This window comes from Mustela putorius, unplaced genomic scaffold, assembly GCF_011764305.1.
Source record: "Mustela putorius furo isolate JIRA1106 unplaced genomic scaffold, ASM1176430v1.1 tig00003834_pilon_pilon_pilon, whole genome shotgun sequence".
NCBI lineage: Eukaryota > Metazoa > Chordata > Mammalia > Carnivora > Mustelidae > Mustela > Mustela putorius.
In genome coordinates, this window is record NW_025421987.1 from 111,320,922 (window position 1) to 111,346,783 (window position 25,862).

Here is a 25,862-nt window from a genome sequence, read left to right on the forward strand (position 1 = left end):
TTCTCCAGAATAGATCACATCCTCGGTCCTAAATCAGGGCTCAACCGGTATCAAAAGATTGGGATCATTCCCTGCATATTTTCAGACCACAATGCTCTAAAGCTAGAACTCAACCGCAAAAGGAAGTTTGGAAAGAACCCAAATACATGGAGACTAAATAGTATCCTTCTAAAGAATGAATGGGTCAACCGGGAAATTAAAGAAGAATTGAAAAAAATCATGGAAACAAATGATAATGAAAACACAACAGTTCAAAATCTGTGGGACACAAAAAAGGCAGTCCTGAGAGGAAAATATATAGCGGTACAAACCTTTCTCAAGAAACAAGAAAGGTCTCAGGTACACAACCTAACCCTACACCTAAAGGAGCTGGAGAAAGAGCAAGAAAGAAACCCTAAGCCCAGCAGGAGAAGAGAAATCATAAAGATCAGAGCAGAAATCAATGAAATAGAAACCAAAAAAACAATAGAACAAATCAACGAAACTAGGAGCTGGTTCTTTGAAAGAATTAATAAAATTGATAAACCCCTGGCCCGACTTATCAAAAAGAACAGAGAAAGGACCCAAATAAATAAAATCATGAATGAAAGAGGAGAGATCACAACTAACACCAAAGAAATACAAACTATTATAAGAACATACTATGAGCAACTCTACGCCAATAAATTTGACAATCTGGAAGAAATGGATGCATTCCTAGAAACATATAAACTACCACAACTGAACCAGGAAGAAATAGAAAGCCTGAACAGACCCATAACCAGTAAGGAGATTGAAACAGTCATTAAAAATCTCCAAACAAACAAAAGCCCAGGGCCAGACGGCTTCCGGGGGGAATTCTATCAAACATTTAAAGAAGAACTAATTCCTATTCTCCTGAAACTGTTCCAAAAAATAGAAATGGAAGGAAAAATTCCAAACTCATTTTATGAGGCCAGTATCACCTTGATCCCAAAACCAGACAAGGATCCCACCAAAAAAGAGAGCTATAGACCAATATCCTTGATGAAGACAGATGCGAAAATACTCAACAAAATACTAGCCAATAGGATTCAACAGTACATTAAAAGGATTATTCACCACGACCAAGTGGGATTTATTCCAGGGCTGCAAGGTTGGTTCAACATCCGCAAATCAGTCAATGTGATACAACACATCAATAAAAGAAAGAACAAGAACCATATGATACTCTCAATAGATGCTGAAAAAGCATTTGACAAACTACAGCATCCCTTCCTGATCAAAACTCTTCAAAGTGTAGGGATAGAGGGCACATACCTCAATATCATCAAAGCCATCTATGAAAAACCCACCGCAAATATCATTCTCAATGGAGAAAAAGTGAAAGCTTTTCCGCTAAGGTCAGGAACACGGCAGGGATGTCCATTATCACCACTGCTATTCAACATAGTACTAGAGGTCCTAGCCTCAGCAATCAGACAACAAAAGGAAATTAAAGGCATCCAAATCGGCAAAGAAGAAGTCAAATTATCACTCTTCGCAGATGATATGATACTATATGTGGATAACCCAAAAGACTCCACTCCAAAACTGCGAGAACTTATACAGGAATTCAGTAAAGTGTCAGGATATAAAATCAATGCACAGAAATCAGTTGCATTTCTCTACACCAACAGCAAGACAGAAGAAAGAGATATTAAGGAGTCAATCCCATTTACAATTGCATCCAAAACCATAAGATACCTAGGAATAAACCTAACCAAAGAGACACAGAATCTATACTCAGAAAACTATAAAGTACTCATGAAAGAATTTGAGGAAGACACAAAGAAATGGAAAAATGTTCCATGCTCCTGGATTGGAAGAATAAATATTGTGAAGATGTCTATGCTACCTAAAGCAATCTACACATTTAATGCAATTCCTATCAAAGTACCATCCATCTTTTTCAAAGAAATGGAACAAATAATGCTAAAATTTATATGGAACCAGAAAAGACCTCGAATAGCCAAAGGGATATTGAAAAAGAGCCAACGTTGGTGGCATCACAATTCCGGACTTCAAGCTCTATTACAAAGCTGTCATCATCAAGACAGCATGGTACTGGCACAAAAACAGACACATAGATCAATGGAACACAATAGAGAGCCCAGAAATAGACCCTCAAATCTATGGTCAACTAATCTTCGACAAAGCAGGAAAGAATGTCCAATGGAAAAAAGACAGCCTCTTCAATAAATGGTGCTGGGAAAATTGGACAGCCACATGCAGAAAAATGAAATTGGACCATTTCCTTACACCACACACAAAAATAGACTCAAAATGGATGAAGGACCTCAATGTGCGAAAGGAATCCATCAAAATCCTTGAGGAGAACACGGGCAGCAACCTCTTCGACCTCTGCCGCAGCAACATCTTCCTAGGAACAACGCAAAAGGCAAGGGAAGCAAGGGAAAAAATGAACTATTGGGATTTCATCAAGATCAAAAGCTTTTGCACAGCAAAGGAAACAGTTAACAAAATCAGAAGACAACTGACAGAATGGGAGAAGATATTTGCAAACGACATATCAGATAAAGGACTAGTGTCCAGAATCTATAAAGAACTTAGCAAACTCAACACCCAAAGAACAAATAATCCAATCAAGAAATGGGCAGAGGACATGAACAGACATTTCTGCAAAGAAGACATCCAGATGGCCAACAGACACATGAAAAAGTGCTCCATATCACTCGGCATCAGGGAAATACAATCAAAACCACAATGAGATATCACCTCACACCAGTCAGAATGGCTAAAATCAACAAGTCAGGAAATGACAGATGCTGGCGAGGATGCGGAGAAAGGGGAACCCTCCTACACTGTTGGTGGGAATGCAAGCTGGTGCAGCCACTCTGGAAAACAGCATGGAGGTTCCTCAAAATGTTGAAAATAGAACTGCCCTATGACCCAGCAATTGCACTATTGGGTATTTACCCTAAAGATACAAATGTAGTGATCCAAAGGGGCACATGCACCCGAATGTTTATAGCAGCAATGTCTACAATAGCCAAACTATGGAAAGAACCTAGATGTCCATCAACAGATGAATGGATCAAGAAGATGTGGTATATATACACAATGGAATACTATGCAGCCATGAAAAGAAATGAAATCTTGCCATTTGCAACAACATGGATGGAACTAGAGCGTATCATGCTTAGTGAAATAAGTCAAGCAGAGAAAGACAACTATCATATGATCTCCCTGATATGAAGAAGTGGTGATGCAACATGGGGGCTTAAGTGGGTAGGAGAAGAATCAATGAAACAAGATGGGATTGGGAGGGAGACAAACCATAAGTGACTCTTAATCTCACAAAACAAACTGAGGGTCGCTGGGGGGAGGGGGCTTGGGAGAAGGGGGTGGGATTATGGACATTGGGGAGGGTATGTGCTTTGGTGAGTGCTGTGAAGTGTGTAAACCTGGTGATTCACAGACCTGTACCCCTGGGGATAAAAATATATGTTTATAAAAAATAAAAAATTTAAAAAAATTGAACTTAAAAAAAAAAAAAAATACTTAACACTGAGCCCCGCTTGAATAACTGCCATGTGCCAGGTACTAGCTATATAATTAAGAGGATAAAAATGTAAAGGTTTGTCAGACTGAAGTCCCTTTCTTTACCACAGTCTGATGAAGAGGCTTTCCATGTAATTCATATCAAAACCAACATGTCAACTGAACATCTATTACTTTCGTTGGGCTAGATGCTGAGCAAGACATAAAGCAATTAACAAGACCTAGTTGTGGCACGCAAACAATGTTTTCTTTAGTTCACTCGTATTACCATTTTGTAGCTAAAGGACTTTCATATGCCAGTGCTAATGCCATTCAGAACTAAAGCTTAGTAGTTTGTTAATCACATGTGAATGTTTCACTGGAAATTGAAATATGTAAAATTCTACCATACTTGAACTAAATCTGAAAAAAGATATATAGCTAGAAGAAAGCCCCAAACAGCAACAAAGGACTGCAAAGTTATTTCTTGCAGAAAATGTCAGAAAGTACCAGGAAGACGTATAGTTGCTCTGGGCCTTACTGATCTCTTTGCTGTTTCTGACTACCTACAGAGATTCTCAACCACCTCAAAGATTTAAATAACTCTACTTTAGGAACTCTACTGCCCTAGGATTATATTTAATCTTGTTCTTCAATATTGGGTCAATGAAACTTGCTACTAGCAGAAAGAACTTTTGAGAAACACCATATATGCAGAAGACAGTATACAACAACAAGAGACAAATAAGGATGACAAGAAGCCATGATGGATTTGCCAGAGGGGCGTTCCCCTCAAGATGTCCCTGTATAAGATGGAAACAAGGAATCTGAACAGGTACTATATGCAAAGACAAGAACCAAGACCTCAATCTAGTGTGTTTTCACAGCATCAAGGTGTCCTGGATTGGGAAAGTTTGGAAGGGAAAGAAAAATCACTTCAAGTTAATTTCTGAAAACCTCCTGGGAACAGATACAAAATGTGAAAAGTGGTGGTATCATCACAGTTCACTGAGTCTAATTACTAAATTAAAAATTGTTTCCATTTCAGCTTAAAAACACTACTGAGCACAAATAGCCATGTTCATATATAACACTACTACACATAACAGCCATGAAGTAAACAAAAACTAGTTAAAAAAAGAAAAAGTTTCAGATAACATATTCAAAAACTTGGCAAAGTGCTTAGTCTGGCACCTAGTAAGTGCTTAGGAAATGGCAGTGCTAGTTTAAGAATGATGATGATGATGTAAGAACTGCTTAGTCATCTGCTCAGACTTCATTTCTTGCCATCAACAGTAAAATAGCTATCTTCTCCATGTTGGCTTTGCCCTTCGGGATGACTTATTTACTCTGCAAGTCTGGGAGAGCAGACAGTATTTCTAAAGACCCAAAGGGCAAGGAAGCAAGACATTGCAGCATACCTCCTTAGTAATTCAGAAAATGGTAGGAAGTACTAAGCAGGGAGAAAGGGGTAGAAAATTCAATGCAGATGCACTGGTGTTAGAAAATATGCAGGAGAATCTTATAAAAAAAAAAAAAACCCAGCATATGTGAGAAGAAAACAAAGGGATCAGTGAACTTGTAGTGATCCTCATTAGCGTAGGTATAAACCCTTATAAACACTTTACCTACATGTAAATCCAGCAATCTCCCAAATAGCTAGTGACTATATCCAAATCTCCTGATTCTCAATCTTCATCTCACCCCAAACAACTGCTAACATTCTGTTTCAAAAACAGATTCTTCTTTCAGCACAAAACGAACAAGATTGGCCCTTGCTTGAAATTTCCTAAAGTAATTTATTCCCACATCTGAGTTAAAGAACTGTTTTACTTCACTAACCTTCTCCTCGTAGTGACTGACATTATGAGAAAAAAATCAAAGGCATCTCAAGCTAAAACAGAAATTACAAATCATAGAGCCAAATTCTATGGTATGAGCAAATGAAGGACCAGTGAACAAACACTTAGTGCTCCAAAATCAAAAAAGTTGTAGAAATGCAGCAGAAAATACAGTTCTGCTCAGCTAGTTAGAAGTCATTCTATTAGGGCAGTGCATTTTAAAATTCACATCACAGGTATATTCTCTCCCTTAGAGTAGGCTTTGGGAGAAACCCAAAGATCACTGTTTATCTTTTAAATAAATCATAACAGGTACACTCAAGAAGCCTCTGACTTTAAAAAGTTGTTGAAGATTTAATTTCATGATCATCATACATGGCCCAAAAGTACTAGTTTGAGTCAAACAACCAGATGGGAGATATTTTCAATAAACCAGGAATCAAGTTGGCTGTAAAGGCAGTACTCACGGCCAAATGTAAAGGGCTTATTGTTGCTCTGTTGTCTGAATCATTCAGCATGTCTGTCCCAGAGGTTTCCATTAACTGAAAGAAAAAGTATTTGAAATGTCAGAAATGGTACTTTTAGATATATTGCAGCAGTTATTCCTGCCTCCTTCCTCAAGTTTAAATACATTTTAGAGTAAAAATTGATACTTAAATATGAATTTTAAAATCTCAGACCATTATACTGTGAAGATTCCACTCAGCAAGCTTATACAATAGATCATCATAAAAGGGTGGTGAGGACCACAGAATAGGAGCTCTAAGGTAGGGCTATATACTAGCTTGAGGGAAATGCTATTTACTCACCACCAAGTAAGAACCACCTCCCCCAGCCCCATACCCTAAATGTACTTGTCTTTTTGTTCCCAGGAATGTGTAGAATGGGCTTCAGCTCTAGTGAGAGCAAATAAATTAATTACAACACTCCAAATGGGGGGCGGATTACTTACAACATCTAAAGGAGTTTCACTTGCAATCTGAAATAAAATTCAAAATAAGAATATTTAGCTTAGAAAATATTCATATATATTAGAGCTATATGTTACAGGTCTCTATTTACACAAAGCTTTGTTAAATTCTATTCTGAGCTTGTGTTCCCTTTGCCTCAAACAAATTAAATTTTTTTTTTTTAAAGATTTTATTTATTTATTTGACAGAGAGAGATCACAAGTAGACAGAGAGGCAGGCAGAGAGAGAGAGAGAGAGAGGGAAGCAGGCTCCCTGCTGAGCAGAGAGCCCGATGCGGGACTCGATCCCAGGACCCTGAGATCATGACCCGAGCCGAAGGCAGCAGCTTAACCCACTGAGCCACCCAGGCGCCCCCAAAATTAAATTTTTTAAATAAATAAGTATGCAGTATAATATACCACATATCTCTATTCATGGGTCTAAGACTTTAGTGTACAAGATACCATAATAACCCAAGGAAATATTTGTTATTTCTGATAGCAGGGTTTTAAGTACTGCATTAAACAGGTCAACCTTTTTCTATCTTTAATATCCACTCTCTGTTGAAGAGAAGCAAAGTTTAATATAATTTATAAGTCAGTCTAAAGAAACTTTTAACTTGAAGTATCTGTTACACACTTGATAATCTTTTAAATTGTCTCTTGCTTTCTCTTTGGTTTGGCAAAGTATGGTGAATGGCGTATATATTCAAGAATGAGATCACAGTTGAAATAAAAAGCTCCTTTGCAGATGTACTGTCTCCCCTATCAGGAGGGACTGTAAAAAGAATGGGCCTTTCAGAAATCTCTAAATAATTTATATGGGAAAAAACCCTCCTCTTACAGGGACATTTCTCACACAACACATAGTTACAGTTCTTTAGAAATTTCTGGAAAACATTTATTTAAAGGAAAAGGGAAAAGAAATGCTACATCAACACAGGGTAGTAAGGGAAGGACACAAGAAGCCCTTTCCAGAGATCTAATTTTCTCCGTTCTCTTCTTTTTGAAAGGCAAAGGGAATGAGAGATATCTTATTGAGGCAAGCAAGTATGAATTTTAGAGGTATATAATGGATCTAAAAATATTAAAAAGAGAGTTTGTTTGGTTCATTTATTCTCATTCTCATTATGTTATTAGAATATAAATCACATTAGTCTTTCCACAACAATTCACAAATCTTACCAGCTGAAGACAAAGACGGTGACCATAAGCAGCTGAATAATGAACTGCATTGTATCCTTGCTTGTCACGGATCCCTGGATTTGCATCATTTCGCAATAAGTATTCCAGGCACCTATATATAGTAATGTTCAAAATTCTAAATTTTGCATTTTAAAAACCAATGATAAAGACAATCTGAAACTAAAAACTGACAATTTTTCTTATAATTTCTTGCAATTTTTCTTTTTCTTGAGAAAAGTAAAAATTACAAATACATCTACACTATATAAATGTCATTTAAATGACATTAACTGTAACTATCCTAAGAATACAAACGAAATGTTCATTAGAGAATATCCTTCATTCAAAATGAATATCTCCAAATTCTGTCAACAAGCTCAGTATACCTGAGGGCTGGCTGTCTTTTACACAGTCACTATGTATGGCACCACCTATTCCACTCAAACAATATCTGACAGGATTAAACTTAGTGGTGGTGAGCATCCAATGTTGGCAATATTACTGTTGACGTATCTGGAACACATAGTGGGTGTAGTATCTCATTAGGAAGCTGAAGAAAGGATATAAAAAAAATCTCAGGATAACAAGGTCAGAATTCAATGATCTTGAATCAGAGGACTGAGAAGACTGTAAATGGTGTAAAGTCATATGTAGGTAACAAGAAAGATTCTCCCATGGCAGATTTATCTGATTCCTGTGTTATCAAAGCATTAGAAAAATAATTTTAAAAGGTACAATTCACGATCTGTTATAATTTTAGTACATTTTATTGTTAATGTAGCAAAAAAGGAGCACTGAATTAGAAATTAGACGATTGTATATAGAACTAGTCTCTTACCAATGATCTTGAGCAAATCAAATCATTTCACCTTTGTGGTAAAATGGCCTCTGTTCCTTTTATACATGGGGTGGGGAGCAGAAATCCAACTAAGAATGCTAAACTCCATTTATGCTCAAATTTCACATCCATAATTATTTGTTGATAATTTGTCTAATATTATAGTATGTCTAACTAAATATTAATTCAAATACCGAGGGAAAATTCATAATCAAATTACTTGTTAAAAATTCAAGTTTCCTTAAGGAGTGCACTTGCTAAGATGAGCACTGGGTGATGTATGGAATTGCTGAATCACTATATTGTATACTTAAACTAATATCACACTGTATGATTAACTATACTAGAATTAGAAAAAAAAAGTGTAAAAAATTTCAAGTTTCTAAAAGCATACTTAAATTATATAAAAACAAACAAAAAAGAACTCCAAAGCAATGTAACTGATCTTTTAGTAACTGTATCATATATAGATATATATAGAATGTATTACACATATACATAACTATCATTATGTATTACACATATATGTATTATGTATTACACATATACAGAACTATCATATATGTTATCTATGCATCAATCATCTATCTACCTATAAGGGCCTTTCTTTTCAGTGCCAACACATTTCTTTAATGCTGAATTGCTTAAAATCCTTTAGATCTCTTAGTAATTACTTGCAGACTCTATATTTACTATCCTCAATAGTAGCAAATGTCTATCCATTCAAGTGGAATTTTAACATTTATGTATAGTTAAAATTATTAGTCAAATATGGTGAACTGGGTATCATCATGATCAAAAAAACCCAAATCTGAATCTAAAGTAACAAGATTGGTGTTTTTTGGTGTTCATAAACTAGCTTCGAGGGTTTGGCAGAAAGTGTTCCAGACAGTGTATAAACTGTGTCTAGTTTTCTTTCCTAGGTGTCCAAGTCAGAGGTAAGTGCTCACTGGAATGGATAAAAGACCTGCAGGCCTGGAGGACAGTCCTATTGCTTTGTAGGCACAAACATTTCACCCAAGGGCATATCTTTTTATCTTTAACCAAATTCTCTAGATGAGAGAGATGAAACAGAAATAGTTCTCCAACTGAGACCTGAGTACAAAGCAGATTCTATCAGTGGAAAAAACTATTTTAAGATAACTTCCTGATACATGAGTACTGAAAAAAAAATTTATTTAAGGAAAGCAAAACAAGTAGGTAAGTTCGTATTTACGTTCTAAAGTAAGAAAGCACATCTCAATATATTTACAATGACTGGTCCATGGATACAGCATTAAATGGCTTCAAATAATTTGTTATACATTAATTCTTATCAAATCATATGATTTATTTTTTTTACATTCATATTATTCATTTAATTGGTTTCCTATAACAAAACAATGACTAAGTTACTTTGAAATAAAATTCCTTCTACTGGCCTGCCTTTTACATTTTGCTAAGCAGTATCAACTTTCATTAACTACTTTGTGAGATAAAGCATTATCTTCAACAAATGGAAAAAATTACTGACACTCAGGAAAATCAAATCATATTCAAGATCTTTTGGCTAGCATACAGCAAAGCAAGGACCAGACCTCAGGTCTTCTCTTCATCCAGTGTCCTCTTCATGCTACCAAATACTTCAGCACAGGGGTTAATGAGTTAGAGTGGCACTTTAACCTGGGTGCTTATAAAATACTGAACCACAAAATTCCTTGGTCTTGAATATGTGGACCTCACATCTAATTTGCAAATAAGATGGAGGGGAGAGAGTGTATTCTTTTTTCCTGATTGTAAGTTAACACACTGATTTTATCAAAGCCAGAAAATCAAGATATAAACAACCTTCCCTGGGGATGCTGACAGGGGATTAGCAAAGGATCATAAAAAAAAAAAAACCACAAATACACATTACTGAATAGTAGTAATTTGAGGTTATGGGGATTTTGTGTCCTTTTAAAGAAAATATTTCACACTTGTAAGTATGAATTAATCATTCCAGATTATTTTATGAGAAATAAAAAAATAAAAATAAGACAACATTTCTGTTTTTGGTTTTTCTGGGACGGGGAGAGGGCAGAGGGACAGGAGAGACTATCTTAAGCGGGCTCCATGCCCAGGCTGAAGCCCCACACAAAGTTTGGGTATCACAACCCTGAGATCATGACCTGAACTGAAATCAAGAGTTAGATGCTTAACCACTGAGCCACCCAGGTGCCCCAATATTTTATCAATGTTACAGTGCTACTAATTGAGTCTCCAAAACAATCATTTATTGAAAGGATGCCTCTGGTATCCTAAAATGGTTACTGTAGCTTATAGCTTCCAGAAAGTCCTCAAGACCAAATCACTGAGATAATAAATGATGGCATTAGACAGGACCTCTAGGATTCTGATACTTTAAAGAAACAGAGGCTCTAAGAAATAGTGTGAGAGGGGCACCTGGGTGGCTCAGTCAGTTAAGAGACCAACTCCTGGTTTAGACTCCAGTCATGATCTCATGAGATTCAGCCCTGTGTTGGACTCCATGTTCAGTGGGGAATCTGCTTGAAGATTATCTCCCTTTGTCCCTCCCCCATTCTCTCAAGTAAATCTTAAAGAAAAAAAAACCCAAAAAACAAAAAAAAACAGTGCTAGATGATTTTATATACATAATCTCAGTTTTCCCCACAATTCTAAGTAAGTTTCTTTTCAATTTTATAGATAAAGATTTTGCTTGGCAATTACCTGCTCAGGCTCAAAGGGGTATAATATAGAAACCCCAAGATTTAAACTGGGTCTTTTGGATCCCAAAGTTCATGTTCTTTCTAGCACATTAGGCTGCTTTGTGTAGATACTGAGAATTAAATGTTTAAGTAGTAAGTATCACTAGGCTGTTGCTCAAGACAGTTTATATTAGGTGAAAGAACTGATTTATATCACTTTAGTACTGATACACTTCTACAAAAAAAAGTAGATTGGTTTAAAACAAAACCACAAATCCCAAACAGTATGGGTTGAACATTGTTATTCTCTTGGTTTCTGAATAAGAATTCAGGTTTAAGGTAACTGTCTAAGGGCAAGAGGACCTTGGGTAATCTCTACGTGTGTGTGTGTGTGTGTGAGAGAGAGAGAGAGAAAGAGAGAGAGAGAAAGAGAGAGAGACATCTCAGTGGAATTTATGTACATCCCATTGAGTGACACCTAATAACTAGTGTGTGGGAACAGTGGTAAAGGATCATTGGTGGTGATATGCTCATTTTAGGTAAAATCTATTTTAAGAAAATCTAGAAATTAAAACCTGAAGTTACAGAATTTATACATCAGAGGATGATCTACTTACCCAAGTTTACCAACATTTTTTTAAAGTAAGATTTTACTTATTTATTTGACACAGGGGGGTGGGGCAGAGAGAGAGAGAACGCACAGGCAGAGGGAGTGGTAGGCAGAGAAGGGAGACTGATGCAATGCAGGGCTTGATCCCAGGACTCTGGGATCATGACTTGAGCCAAAGGCCAATGCTTAATTGACTGTGCCACCCAAGTGCCCCACCAAAATATTTTCTTATTTACAAAGTCTTTACCACAGACTTTCTTTAAAGAGCTACTATCTATAAAAACATACTTCAACTAATTTAACTTCTTCCAAAATCTATCTACACCTAACTACTCTAGGTTTATGTGAAATTATACAAATTATTTACATTCTTGTAAACAAAAGTAAGATTTTACTAGTGCTTTTGAGATTACAGAGCTTCAGCTTCGAATCCAAGATAACAAAGTGCTACTGATAGAAATGGCTTTGATATTAGTTACAGAATTTATAATAAACATTTGTGAATAATATCTTCAAGTTATGCTTTTTATTTTAAGGGTAAAAAGCAAATATTAAAAACCACAGAAATAGTTCTATGTTAATTAAAACTTCCTTGAAGTATATTTTATAAAATCCCCCTTACAAATCACTCTTTGTTTTTCCCTTTGGGTATTTTTACTCTTAATTGATCCACACACAATTGTGAATACCACAAACTGAAGATCCTCTCTCTCCAATGAATTTATTTTCTTCCAAGAAGGCAATATATATTAAGGTACTATGAACGGTTCTGATCAGCTTTAGGTGAATATTAATTATAAAAAATAATTTACACATCTCTTGTTCTTTGGTTATTCAGGCATTCTTGGCCAATATTTGGTTATTCCGTTATCTCATTTACTTATTTAAGCAATATTTAGAACCAACAAGTGCCAGATTTTGCCATACTGGCTACTCCCTTTTTGGATAGATACCCATTTCTAAGGATTTCTTAAAAATACAAACTCTCTACCTCTGACTGATACTGGTGTTCCAATCTCTGCCCCATCTTCCGCTGGCATTGTCCACATCTCTTCTCTGTCCCTTTCCCTATGATAAACTCAAAACTGCTGCCTCTGAGAAGTCAGAGGGAAAAAACATGGAGATGATATTAAGATGTGCTTTGGCAGGGAGGACAAGAAGAGGCCTTTATCTTTCTTCTACCAGATCAGTCAATAAAGCAGGTTGCTGAGTAGAAACAGGTAATAAACTATGATTCAGGAATAATTATGAAACCAATTTATTTCCACACAAGAGACTCAAGAAAATACCACAAAAAGTATAAAAATATGAACCTGCAATATAAACAGCCATCCACATGGAAAATGTTTGTTTACAGAAATAATCCTTCATTCTCACCACATGATACTTACTTGCCATCTGTGTCTGACGTGGCTGCATAGTGCAGGGGTGTGCATCCTCTTTCATCAAGGTCATTCACACTTGCTCCTGATCCCACAAGAGCAAACAGGCACTGGTAATTGCAGTTGGCAGCAGCATAGTGCAGCGGAGATCTTTTGTGCCCAAGTTAATATAAGAAAAATAAAAGCCAGGGACATATACCAGTAAATAAGTGCACAGCTGACTCTTACTCGACCCAGTTACAAATGCTGAATTTATAGTGAGTCCGAGATTGATTTCTACCATATACTAAGTCTTTTGGAGGTCGGGACAAAAGAAGCTAGTATGAGAAAGTAAGGTAGCAAAGAACCTCTAAGAATAGGAAATTATGACAGAAACACAGTAAAATTATTTCATGGTCCCCACAGTAACGATTCTAGTCTTTTGAGTGAATTACAGACACCTTCATATTCTGCTCAGAAACTTTTGAACACTTTCATTTTAACAAAACTTCCCTTATACTAACAAAAATGTTTCACAGTACAGGAGTAGAAGCTGTTGTTCATGTCTCAGGAGGAATAAAGAATAAGAGAAATATAGAAGCATTAAATAGAATGCCCTACTCTACCAACCATACAGTAAAGCTGTACAGTAGTATCAGGTTTCTCAAGCAAGAACTGCATAGTTTTGAAGACTCTTTTTTATTCAGAACAGTTAGAGTACGGATTTTAATTTCTTAAGACTGAGTATTTGTAGCCGGTTTCCTCCCAGTTACTGAAATGCAACAGAATGTTACTAAAATTCCCTGTCTTTGAATTGCAACTCTATAATGATTCCATGACTTTTCATTTAAAAAAAAAAAAAAGGAAAGAAAAAAACAAAAAATGAAGGTAAACAGTAGTAAAACAGTACTACTAAACAGTAGTAAAACATTATTTTACTTTATTGGATAACAACATAGTATAGTAATAGCATTTTTTTTTCGGTCTTGGTGGCTCCCCCCTTTATTTTTATTTATTTATTTTAAAAATTATTTTTATTAACGTATAATGTATTGTTTCAGGGGTACAGGTCTGTGAATCATCAGTCTTACACATTTCACAGCATTCACCATAGCACATACCCTCCCCAATGTCCATAACCCAGCCACTCTATCCCTACCTCCCCCAACCCCCAGCAACCTTCAGTTTGTTTTATGAGATTAAAAGAGTCTCTTATGGTTTGTTTCCCTCTTAATTAAGAAATACAATTAACCCTGAATTACTTCCAAGGTTCTAAACTCAGAATATGCTTCAGTAGCCCTTGCTGCCATTTGTAATAAAAAAATGCTTCAAGTGCTACAAATTAACTAATGTAAGATGGATTAAAGTAGAATTGTAAAAGTCAATTTACTGTAAAAATATTGCATTGCAAAGCCAAACAAAATGATTTTGGTTTCATAGGTCATTAGTTCCTTTTATTAGTTAGGCTTATGAAGCTGTCTATTCCTCAAAGTAATTATGGGGTCAAACAGTTTTTTTTTTTTTTTAAATATGCATTTCTGATTCCCTACCATACATAATTATTTACTTCTGCACTGACCGCATGCCATGCACTGAATGTACATCCAAACATTTCCTTCTGGCACACACACCCTTTCTAGTCATACGCTTTGATATAATTCTCAAACTCATGACCCACAATTTTGCTCACACTGCCTGCCACCTCTTTTTTTTTAACCAATTCAAACCGCCTTCAATCCTTTCCTGGATGGTTTTAGCACATGCTAGGTCAACTCCTACTCTAAGTAACTTAGTAGATACTGGTGACTTTAAGTACCGTTACCATCAATGCTAGTCACAGTAAGAATGAGGACTGGCTAAAAAACTACAAAGGGGTTCTGTTACTTCAGTTATTTTCCTACCAGTCATATGAAGGATGTGCTATTATGTGTATAGGTAATGTGGGGAGTTATATAAGGGGAGAACAAAAGTTTCATATATATTTATTACCTATTTCATTCCGGTTTCTAGTGGTCTGTAACCAAATATGGGCACCAAAGTCTCTGACAATGAAATGACTTAGGGGTAAGGAGAATTGTACTACTAAGTTCTAGGTCTTGTGAATTCCTTGAAGGAACACAGGCACCATGGGGTTTTACATTTCTAAGTATAATTATGGGAGGAGGAAGAATGATATTGAGAGATTCAGAGGTGCTTATAAGGTAAAGCTGAGGCTGACAGCCTGGGGCTGTGGCAGGGGGCCAAGTGGAAGAAGACTGTGGGTAAAAATGAATTATTTCAAAGCTACTGACTTATTCGGGCCTCTCAGTGAAATCATGATCACAATGCAAAAGATGCTCAACTGTTAATTCTCAGAAGACAGAAGGTCATGCAAGTCATTTAGTAAATATTAATTAGGTTCTACAGAGGAATGTCATCCCAGCCTACCTCCCAAATTTGTCCTTTTTGTTGAAGTCTGCACCAGCATTCAGCAGAAGGTTTAGGCACTCCAAATTCCTATTAGGGAAAATACAGTTAGAAGACTTAACTGTCAGTAATTTCATAACAAAATTGGTAGTTTAAGTACCAAAACATGTTTTCAAATGAAGACAAAGTGAAAAAAATGACACGATATATATTTAATAAAAAATAAAACATTAAAAAATAAAATAAAATAAAACATTAAAATTCATTGTATCTAGAATTTTAAGAAGTTTTATATATATATATACATATTGGCATGTTGATAGGAAATAACAGTGAGTCATGTTGTCACTGTTTAAAAGAAAGCTCACATTTAAGTTCCTGAGAGTTGTTTAAGTGGCTGCCTTAGGTTCAGGTCATGAGCTCATTGGTCCTGGGATGCAGCCCGAGTCCTTGGACTCCCTGCTCAGTGGGGAGTCTGCTTTTTCTTCTGCCTTCCCACTCCTTGGCACCCCTGGCACCTCACACTCTATCTAAATAAAATCTTAAAAACTTCCTGAGAGTTTTTAGGAACCTTTAAAACAAACTTCAAACAACATGCTTTTAACAGAATGGTTTAAATTTAAATGGTTTTTAATACTAAATTAAAAGAAAATGGGTTAAAAAAAATCAAACCTGAAAATGCTCCAATTTGTTTTCCCTTATCTTCTCCTATAATTGCTTAAATGTATCTTTAATTAAAATTGTAGGAGCATATGGTACATGCATGGGTCTTTCTGTAGTTTAACTTTCAAAACCCTGAACATCATTACTATGTTACACTAGAAACTGAGATTAGCACCTAATCAGACAGTCGTGTTGTCTTTTGTCCCTCCCTTTGGAGGCCAGTAATATGGAAGCTAGGTTTTAACTGGAAAGTCCTTTGGTGACCTTGGAAGAACAAGAGGACCCAGTCATATGTTCACAATCCATCTTTGCATCTGTGACTGGCCTAGTAGTAGTCTTGGTTCAGTATACTTGTCCTCTGAAACCTCTGGGAACTTTTAAAGAATGATTATTAGTAATAAAATTCTTGTAAATAATGTTTTTGATAAGTCACCATGAATTAAATGTCTTACTGCAGATTTAGGATCTAACTGATCAGAAACAATAGATTAGAGCATGCTTCAAAGATGATGAGTTTTAATTGAAGGTTGTTGTTCATTCAAACCAAGAGCCTAGTTACCCCTAGCAGCAATATTTAAAACTTTGTCAAACATTTTTTAATCTCAAAAATTTTCTTTTTCCTATTAGGGTAGAGGAAAGACATAAACAAGCCACAGACATTTTTTTCTCCTAAAATTATGATTAAAAAAACCCTACACAGCTTTTAGTATTACTCAGAACATCTCTAATGTTTCATTGCTCTCTATTCCTTTCATTTACCCACAAATAATTTTCTCTCACAAAAAGCAATACTTCCTTTTACAGTTTTGCTCCACCTCCCCCACATTACTGTATCCTTTTACAGTTTTGTTCCAACTCTCTTCCCACTCATAATTTAGGACTTAGATGGAAGAGGATTTAGAAAAAGTAATTTCTACTACTCTGGACTTTCTTCTTCCAAACCATTCCTTTTATGGTTTGTTTTCCATTTTGACACAGCCCATAACTATTAAAGAGAAACAAAGATAAGAGAAAAACTGACATGACCAGCTACCTTCTTCTTAAAAAAGTAAAAATTTTGTTAACATACCCTCCAGCTGCAGCTGCGTGTAGACAGGTCCTGCCAAAATCATCTGGGGTATCTATATCAAATCCTGTTAAGAATGAATACATCTTACATAGTATCATAGATAAGTTATTTCATATTAAAGTACTATGTCAAGAAATGTCATGTATCATATGACCCCCAATCTCAAACAAAACTAAATTACAAATAGGCACAAAATTATTGAAAGTAGATAATAATATATAATATTACCCAAAAAAACTGCCTCTAAGGACTGAGACTACTTTTAGGATAAGTGCTGGAGAACTTGTTTAAAAACCACAGGATATAACGGAATATTATTCAACAATAAAAAGAAGTGAAGTACTGATACATGTTATAATATGAATAATCCTTGAGAACACTTGGCTAAGTGAAAGAAAAGACCACATCTTGGGTGATTCCATTTCTATGAACTGTCCAGAACAGGCAAATTTAGAGACAGAAAGCAGAGTAATGGTTGCTTAGAGAGGTGAGGGAGGAAATGAGGACTGACTGCTAATAGGAGGATGAGAATGTTCTAAAACTGACTATAGGGGTGCATGGATGGTTCAGTTGGGTTAAGCATCTGACTTCAGCTCAGGTCATGATCTCAGGGTCCTAGGATCAAACTCCGTGTGTGGCTCCCCGCTGAGCAGGGAGTCTGCTTGTCCCTCTGCCACCCCCCCGCCCCCACGCTGCGCACGCTCTCTCTCTCAAATACGTAAGATCTTAAAAAAAAAAAAACTAACTGTAATGATGGACACATACCTCTGAATATACTAACAGACACTGAACTATATGCTTTAAATGGGTGAATTGCATGTTATGTGAATTATGTTTTTAGGGGTGCCTAGGTGGCTCAGTTGGTTAAGCATCTGCCTTCAGCTTAGGTCATGATCTTGGGGTCCTGGGATGGAACCTGTGTCAGGCTCCCTACTTAGCAGGGAGTCTGTTTCTCCCTCTGCCACTTGTGCTCTCTTCCTCTCTCAAATAAATAAAAATCTTAAAAAAACAAACAAACAAACAAAAAACTGTTTTTAAAAGAAGCCATAGATGCTTTGCTACCTGTGGATTATTACTAACACTGAGGAGAAATTTTAGACTTCTCTTTCATAGATAAATGGGTTTGTGAATACTTATGGGCATACACATACTTTTAAAAACTTAAAGCATACTTTTAAAAACTTTATGTTTTTATGTATGTGGGCATACACATACTTTTAAAAACTTTAAAACTTAAAAAAAAAAAACTTGAGTTTTTTTTTTAAAAACTTAAAAAAAAAATCACTAAGAAAAACTCAGAAGTGTGTCTCACAGAGTATGTTAATTTTCACCAAAACTTTCCCATAATTCTTTCAGCAATCATATTAACATGTAAAATGTGCTCAACTTTTTTTAACACTGAGAAACAGATTATCATTTAAAATCAACTGAATTATATATACTCAGTAATTCTATGCATTTAATAAGGACCACAGTTTTAGAATATTTGTAGAAAGCTATAGATCCTGTTTTGTTTCAAACAGACTATTATTATGGTATTATAAGACAGTAATCAGATATGGTATAAATAATTTCACAAACCTGGAAGATACTATAGCATGGCTATCAGCTCCTAAAAAGGAAGCATGCAAATGATATTCTGTTTCTAGACATATGGAGATGATCCAAGAAAACTACCATTCAATGAATAGAAACTACTTTAGAAATACTCCATATCCCATTCCCCAGCTAACAGAAGGAAATCCTGGAAAAATAAAACTTTTCCCAGATTTGAAGATAAAACTGAATTTTAAAGTTAAAAAAGACCCAACATCTTCTAAGAGAGTTTAATAAATGATTCACACTTGTACATATCTACAAGTAATTTTGGAAAAGCAGGATAAAGAGACTGTATTGAAATATGAAGGGCTTTGGGGGAAAAAAAAAAGACTCAGTCTACAATGGTTCCACTTACCAGAAGAAAGAAGTTTTCTGCAGCAATCTGAAAAACCACTTAAGGCTGCCAAATGGAGGGGGAACATTCCATGTATGCCACGCCTGAAGTATAAGTAGGATAGTAACCTCATTACAATCAAGAATAACACAATCATTTAAATAAATTACAAAGAAACTAGTTAAAGTGGAAAGATAATTAGATGAGTCCAAACCTTTAATATTTTAAATAGCAATTTGGCAAAAGGCTGAAGGTGGGCATAGCTTATTTATTATCCAGCAATTTTCCTCCAGAAGTAGAATTTTTCAACCTTAGTACTATTGCCATGATGGACTTTGTTGGGGGCTGTGGAGGGGCAGCTTCCCTGTGCATACAGGATGTTCACAGGTGCCCCAGAGCTCTATCCAAACAAGATGCCAGTAACACCCTCCTCCCAAAGTATGACAACCAAAATTGTCTTTGGACATTTGCCTAGGGTATGAAATTCACTCCTTCCGCCTTGCCAATGAGAATCATTACCACGACACAAAATGTTCAAGAATGCTCACTGTAGTAATTTTTGTAAAACTGGAAGCAATTTAAATTTGCAAATAAGTAGAATGAATAAACTATGAAATCTTTATATAATAATTACATTTTATAAAATGGATGACTATAGGTTATTTGTAGAGATTATGAAAGAAGTCCAAATTTTCTACATGGCTAAATAAGAGACTGCAAAAATGTGTAGAGTTCCATCACATTTACAGAAAGCTTAAAAGAAGGTTTAAAACATGTTAATGAATATATGTAATAAATGTAATAAGATATAATAAAAATATAAAGACACACCTAAGAATGATAAACATCAATTTAAGTAGGGTGTTTACTTCTACATAGCATGCAAGAGAATCCATCTTTTCAAAAAAAACCTTTAAAGAGAAACTTCAATATATAAAATTGACCAAAGTGGAGGGGGGAGGGGGCAAAAAATCTACAGATAGTATTATCTGAATGAAAAAGAAAAGCATTCAGTACATAAATACTTTCAGGTCTTTTATTTACTTTTAGATTAAAAATAAATAGATCACAACAATGAAAAGTTCTGACTAAAACTGAGCATTATTCATAATCTAGAATTCACTGGGGTAAAAAAAAATGCACTATGCTGGCTTACCAAAGAAATCACATTAAATATTCTAGCACAACATCCTAGAACTTAAAAGCTCAAGCAATTAGTACCATATTGGGTACAGAAATCCATACTTCTACTTGAAATCTCTAGAAAACTGCAATTCACTTCCATCTGTGTTTCCCTTTCAGCACAGCTATCAACACTGTGGTTAAGTACTTACTTTGCAGTGTCAGCACCACTTGTAATAAGAGTGTTGATTAGCAGCTCATGGCCGTACCTTGCTGCTATGTGCAAAGGGGTGTTTCCATTCTTATCCTCACAGTCAATTACAGCTCCTGCAATAAATAATGTACAATCAGATGCTGGACTATATTAAGATCAAGTCAAAATTATTACACAGAAAGTAACATAAAACTCTATTCAGGCATAAACTAATGGATATAGTGATTTGACTAGGTTTCACTCATAGGACAATAATGGACCAGGCACTGAGGTTACAGATTTTTACATTTAAAAACAATTTTGTGAACTAAGCATAAGCTTTTAATATATTTTATTTGTTAAGATTTTATTTATTTATTTGACACACAGAGAGAGAAAGAGAGAGAGAGAGAGATCACAAGGAGGCAGAGAGGCAGGCAGAGAGGGGGAAGCAGGCTCCCAGATAAGCAGAGAGCCCAAAGCAGGGCTTGATCTCAGGACCCTGAGATCATGACCTGAGCTGAAGGCAGAGGCTTTAACCCACTGAGCCAGGTGCTCAGCTTTTAATATATTTTAAAATGATGAAAGGGTTCTGGGGTCCTATAAGTTTGGAAACCACTATATTAAAACAAAGTTAAATACATTTCTTTAGAGCAAGATTTCAGAGCTTTAATGCACACATGCCAAGTATCATCAAAATTGCAGGCAATGCTTCAGGAATTATTTGATCACAAAACTACTACTTTTTCCTTGCAAAACTGTAACAACTATTATCTTGAGGACTATTAACAAACAGTTCCTTGGAATATGGCTTGGGAAACACTAAAGTAATGTACCTAAGAACTTTTATTTAAAGGTTTAGCTTGCTTAGTACTAATTCAAATGCAAAAGAATACAAGTTCTGAAAGTAAAGTCCTAAAAATAGTTCAGAATACCCAAAAGGGGAAAAAAGATAAATGCAACAGAATTTTGTTAATGTATAATACAAATACCAACTGCGGTGGAAAGGCAAAGTTTTCTATTTAGCAATGCTTTAAAAAAGCCCATACCAACTGCTAGAGAAACTGTACTTCTAATTCAGGTGAAACAAAAAATAAATGAAAAACAAATTATGAAAGATACATATATATGGCATTTTATACTCTTTATTATTTGATTTTCATAAGATCTGAAATCAAATATTAAAAATATATAGACAGCTACAATAATTTCTCAATACCATTCATTTTGTGGATGTTTTTACATTTAAGAAAAAAAACAAACAGAAATACTTTTTACCACTCTGGATAATGGTTTGTGATCTGGAGAATCTACCGTGGAGGGCAGTCATGTGCAGTGGAGTTTTCCCATCCTTGCTCTGAAATAATCAAATATGAAAGATTTAAAATTATTGTTATATCTGTCATATGTAACCCTTAGTTTTATTTTGAATATCCTCCTGCATCTTTATCTTGTAAAACTACTATTCAAGCATTAAGTTTAGCTCAAACTTACGGAGGTAAAAGAGCTGTTCAGAATTAGGAACTTTTTTTTTTAAAGTACAGATATTATAAAGCACAAATATACAAAACAAAACAAAACAACCAACCCTCAATGCCTACAGTTTACCAAAAGCTCTGCACGGTAGTGTAATCCTAGTATCATTCCTATTACAAAGGTGGAAAAACTGGAGCACAAGGGTATTAATGATTCAACCAAGGTCACATAGTCAGTAGTGGTACAACTGGGATGTTTCCCACCTTTCCAAAATTTGACCTTGCTACAGATCTTTCATTCTAAGAAATGCTGAATCCCTCCCTCAACCAAGGAAAAGTGAAAGTCAGAATTAACTTCAACCACTATAATTCACTTTAAAAACTTAATACATTAATTTGTTTACAATTATTTGTAATCAATACTGTTAGCTTTTTTCTCAAATTACTTAAAAAAATAATCATACTGGCTGGGTATGTGCATATTTAATGTACAAACTCTGAAATTCTAGAGGACTTTATCAGAACATACAATGTGACCATTACAAAGAAAGAATCTATTTTGCAATTTCTAATCCCTCAACAATATTCAGCCTATCTTCTGTGTGTATATATACTTAAAAACGAAATGCAACAAGTGTCCTAAGTTCACACTAAAACTGTATAATGCAGATCTCAAGAAATTCTGTCATTATACTAGAATGTTAGATGAACATAATTACCTATCAATGTGTTTGATTCCATAATTTTACATTAATTTTTTCAAGCAAACTACCCAATAGGCAATTTATCTCAAGGAATTCTCAAACCTTTGGAAGCAGTGTGTACACAAGAGGGAAAACAAAGCAAAGCAAACCAAAACAAACCCAAGCAAACAAATAAGGTAGGCTCTGGAGTCAGAAAGACCTGAGCTGAATCCTGGTTCTGCCAGTTACCAGAGCAAGAATTAGGAGAAGCTGTCTATCTTCTTGGGCCTTCACTTCTCAACTGGAAATGGATATACTACCTGGACCTCACAGTCCTGCTATACAGAATATACTATCTTCTGTAAACCAACCATATGATATATGGGTGTTTTCATCTATGTACCAGTTATTCTTTCAACCAGAAAACAAAACAAAACAAAACAAAACAAAACAAAAAGCACAAAAACATTTTAATAATGGGATTCCAGTTTGGAATGTTTTTTCAAAATGTTCCCTATCATATCTTGATTCTTTAATCTTTTACCTTACAGACATAAAAAAAGTAAAAATAAAAACTAAACGGTAATATAAATTTAAGTTCATAAAATGATGAAATGTGAAATATAATTATAGCTAACATTTATATACATAGTAAGCACTATGTTCCAAGCAGTTTTACAACACTTTACATATATATATATCAGTCATTTGTGTCTTAAAACCCTATGACTTATATGCTATTGACCGTATCTTACAGGCCAAGGTGTTAAGAAATGTAACCAGATCTCACAGCTAATCCAGGTGGCACTGGATTAACACTTTTACTCTCTACTACATACTTACTGATCACAAAAGTATTCCAAATATACTAAAACAAACAAACAAAAAACCCCCAAAAGATTCAGGTTACCAACTACAAAGTCCACCTTAAAGACATGTTATATGGAGGAGAGCGCATTTATTTCTCTTTGAATTGGGGAGACAATGGGTAGATTTTTTTTTAAAGTCACCTTAATTAATTTTAGAACAAATTAGAAGTTTAAACAGGAAATAAAGATCCACCAAAATTCTAAGAGTTGAGTTCACAAGTGACCATAAATAGCAACAAAAAATAAGCCACACACATTACTTTTTATGTTTAAATTTTAAATCAAATTATTTGACGTACTTTACCTGACCAAAATTTATTCTTAAGAATAAGGTGAAGTGGGAAAAATGTGCATTTAAGGGATGCAATCAATGCAGTAGGGCTCAAGTCAGTAAGAAAGGTTATAAAAATCCAGACCTGGATTGTTTTTTAAACTTCACTCATTTTATTTCTATGTAGTACTTTGTGAAACAGCCAATTAATAAACCTATAAACAAATAATTGAGTAATTTCAAGCTTAAATTCATAATTCAATTTCTAGTCATCCACAACTTGATCAGGGACAGAAACACCAAAATGGAGAATGGCGTAAAAGAAAAAAGATAAAGCAGGGAGTAAGAGGTGACATGATAAGGAGAAAACAAGGGTTACAATTTTTTTTTACAATGTAAGGCAAATGTCAAAGCCTTATTAGCTCCTTAATAAAACAACAATTTGATAGGCACTGATTTGGTAATACAGGAAATACAGGTGTCAGGAATGAAGATATATTCTTGAGTGAATATATATTCTTACTGGTTGAAAATACATAGTTATTAATAATTTTTATATAATTTCAGAGCTGGAAGGTACCTTAGAAGTCATTAACATCATGACCTGTGTTCCAAAGGAACATGGCTATATGAAAACTGGACAGCTGCATATAAATGGGATGTCATACATCCCCAAGCAAGATTCAGGCAACTTTTTAGGAAATCGATTTCTAAACCAGTATCATTGGCTTGCTCCCTTCAAATCTATTTAGCTACTAGAGTCAGCTGTGTAGGCACTCACATATGAATCAAATGATCTATCAGCAAGTTATATTAAATATTCATGGCACTGTATAAAATACATAAAAAGGCTAATTTTTACCCCTTAAAGACAGCACTATAGAAACTAAAAGGTGTGTCACAGCTAATGATATAGGTAAGCCATGATACTTAATATTTAATACTCAACAATGATTTAACTGTAGTCACCTGATCATAAACAGGTCTCAGAGGCTAAAAAAACTGGTTATGATATTTTGAAAAATGTTAAAATCTAATCTTCATTAAAAAATATTACTAGGCCTTTAAGGAAACAAGTAACAAATGTCTCTCCTTCACAAGAGTTTAGATACTGCTCTACTCCCCGATTATTCAAACAGCAGGAATTCTTCAAATTTAACTAAGGAGTTCAAATTTATTATCAGTAAATTTTTAGTAATTATTTAAACTATTAAAAAAACTTTAGTAGGTGACTAAAACTGGAAGCTTTAAATGTATATTCTTAGAAAAGGCATTTTAAACATAATCATAACAGGAGTTCTTTATAATACCTCATGCCCATTCCTTCCTTGGGTGTGATGACTATAAATTCTTCCTATAGCTGAGAGAGGAAAATTTAGAGCAATGATTATTATAGATGGATTTGCTGCTACTGTAGCTATCAGACAGGGTCAGCGGTGTCACTAAAGGTCTCTCTAAAGTGAAGAAATATAAGAAAATGTACTCCTTTCTTTACCAATCTGAAGACTGGCTCATGATACCCACAAAAGCAGCTGAAATCTTAAGTAATTAAAGTTCTGAAAAACACATTTTAAGGTTAAATGTTTTTACTAATCCTAAACAGTTCAATTTTATTTGTAGTTTTCTTTTCTATATAACACAAGATATAGACTGGCGAATACTCTAAGAATGAACTGATGTATAAATATAGAAACAATCAGTGAAAGCATCTTGGAAAAATCAAAACAATGATTACACATTATAAACTAGTGTTCAAAACTGTGGCTGCATGTGCTTTTTCACAGAATTATACAGAGAAAGTACATTTATTTTGGTTCCAGAATTTTCACGTCATTTCTAAAATTCAAATGCCCATTCCTAAAAGTGAATGCAACAACAAAAAAACCCCACAACTATTCCTTATATGTAACACACTGTGGTCTTTTAATTTTTATAAAATTGAAAAGAGCTTCGAAACAAAAGTTAAAAGATTACCATGAACACCCATATATATACCAGCTGGATTCTATCACTAACATTTTACTATACACACATCATCATATATCAATCTCTCCAACCAGGCATCCACCTAATTATTTGATGTTTTTCAAAAGTTGAAGATATGACTACATATTATCTCTAAGCACTTTGGTATGCTTATCATTAACAAGGGTTCAACATCACTTTGGTTTGTTACCTCCTAAGCGAAAATTTACATGCAATGAAG

General features: G+C 34.9%; 1 protein-coding gene across 9 annotated transcripts in view; it reads right to left on the reverse strand.

The window, feature by feature from the left end:
* The window catches only part of ANKRD28 (ankyrin repeat domain 28), a 211,461-nt gene that overhangs the window by 26,747 nt on the left and 158,852 nt on the right, over positions 1 to 25,862 (reverse strand). For all 9 annotated transcript variants that reach the window (XM_013046349.2, XM_004773550.3, XM_004773552.3 and 6 more), the window contains 9 exons: positions 21,637 to 21,715; positions 20,378 to 20,492; positions 19,065 to 19,147; positions 17,111 to 17,174; positions 15,400 to 15,468; positions 13,003 to 13,143; positions 7,477 to 7,588; positions 6,295 to 6,321; positions 5,810 to 5,884 (listed from right to left, as the gene is read on the reverse strand). In XM_013046349.2, the coding sequence (XP_012901803.1) occupies positions 5,810 to 5,884; positions 6,295 to 6,321; positions 7,477 to 7,588; positions 13,003 to 13,143; positions 15,400 to 15,468; positions 17,111 to 17,174; positions 19,065 to 19,147; positions 20,378 to 20,492; positions 21,637 to 21,715 (765 nt within the window). The remainder of the gene's footprint in view (positions 1 to 5,809; positions 5,885 to 6,294; positions 6,322 to 7,476; positions 7,589 to 13,002; positions 13,144 to 15,399; positions 15,469 to 17,110; positions 17,175 to 19,064; positions 19,148 to 20,377; positions 20,493 to 21,636; positions 21,716 to 25,862) is intronic.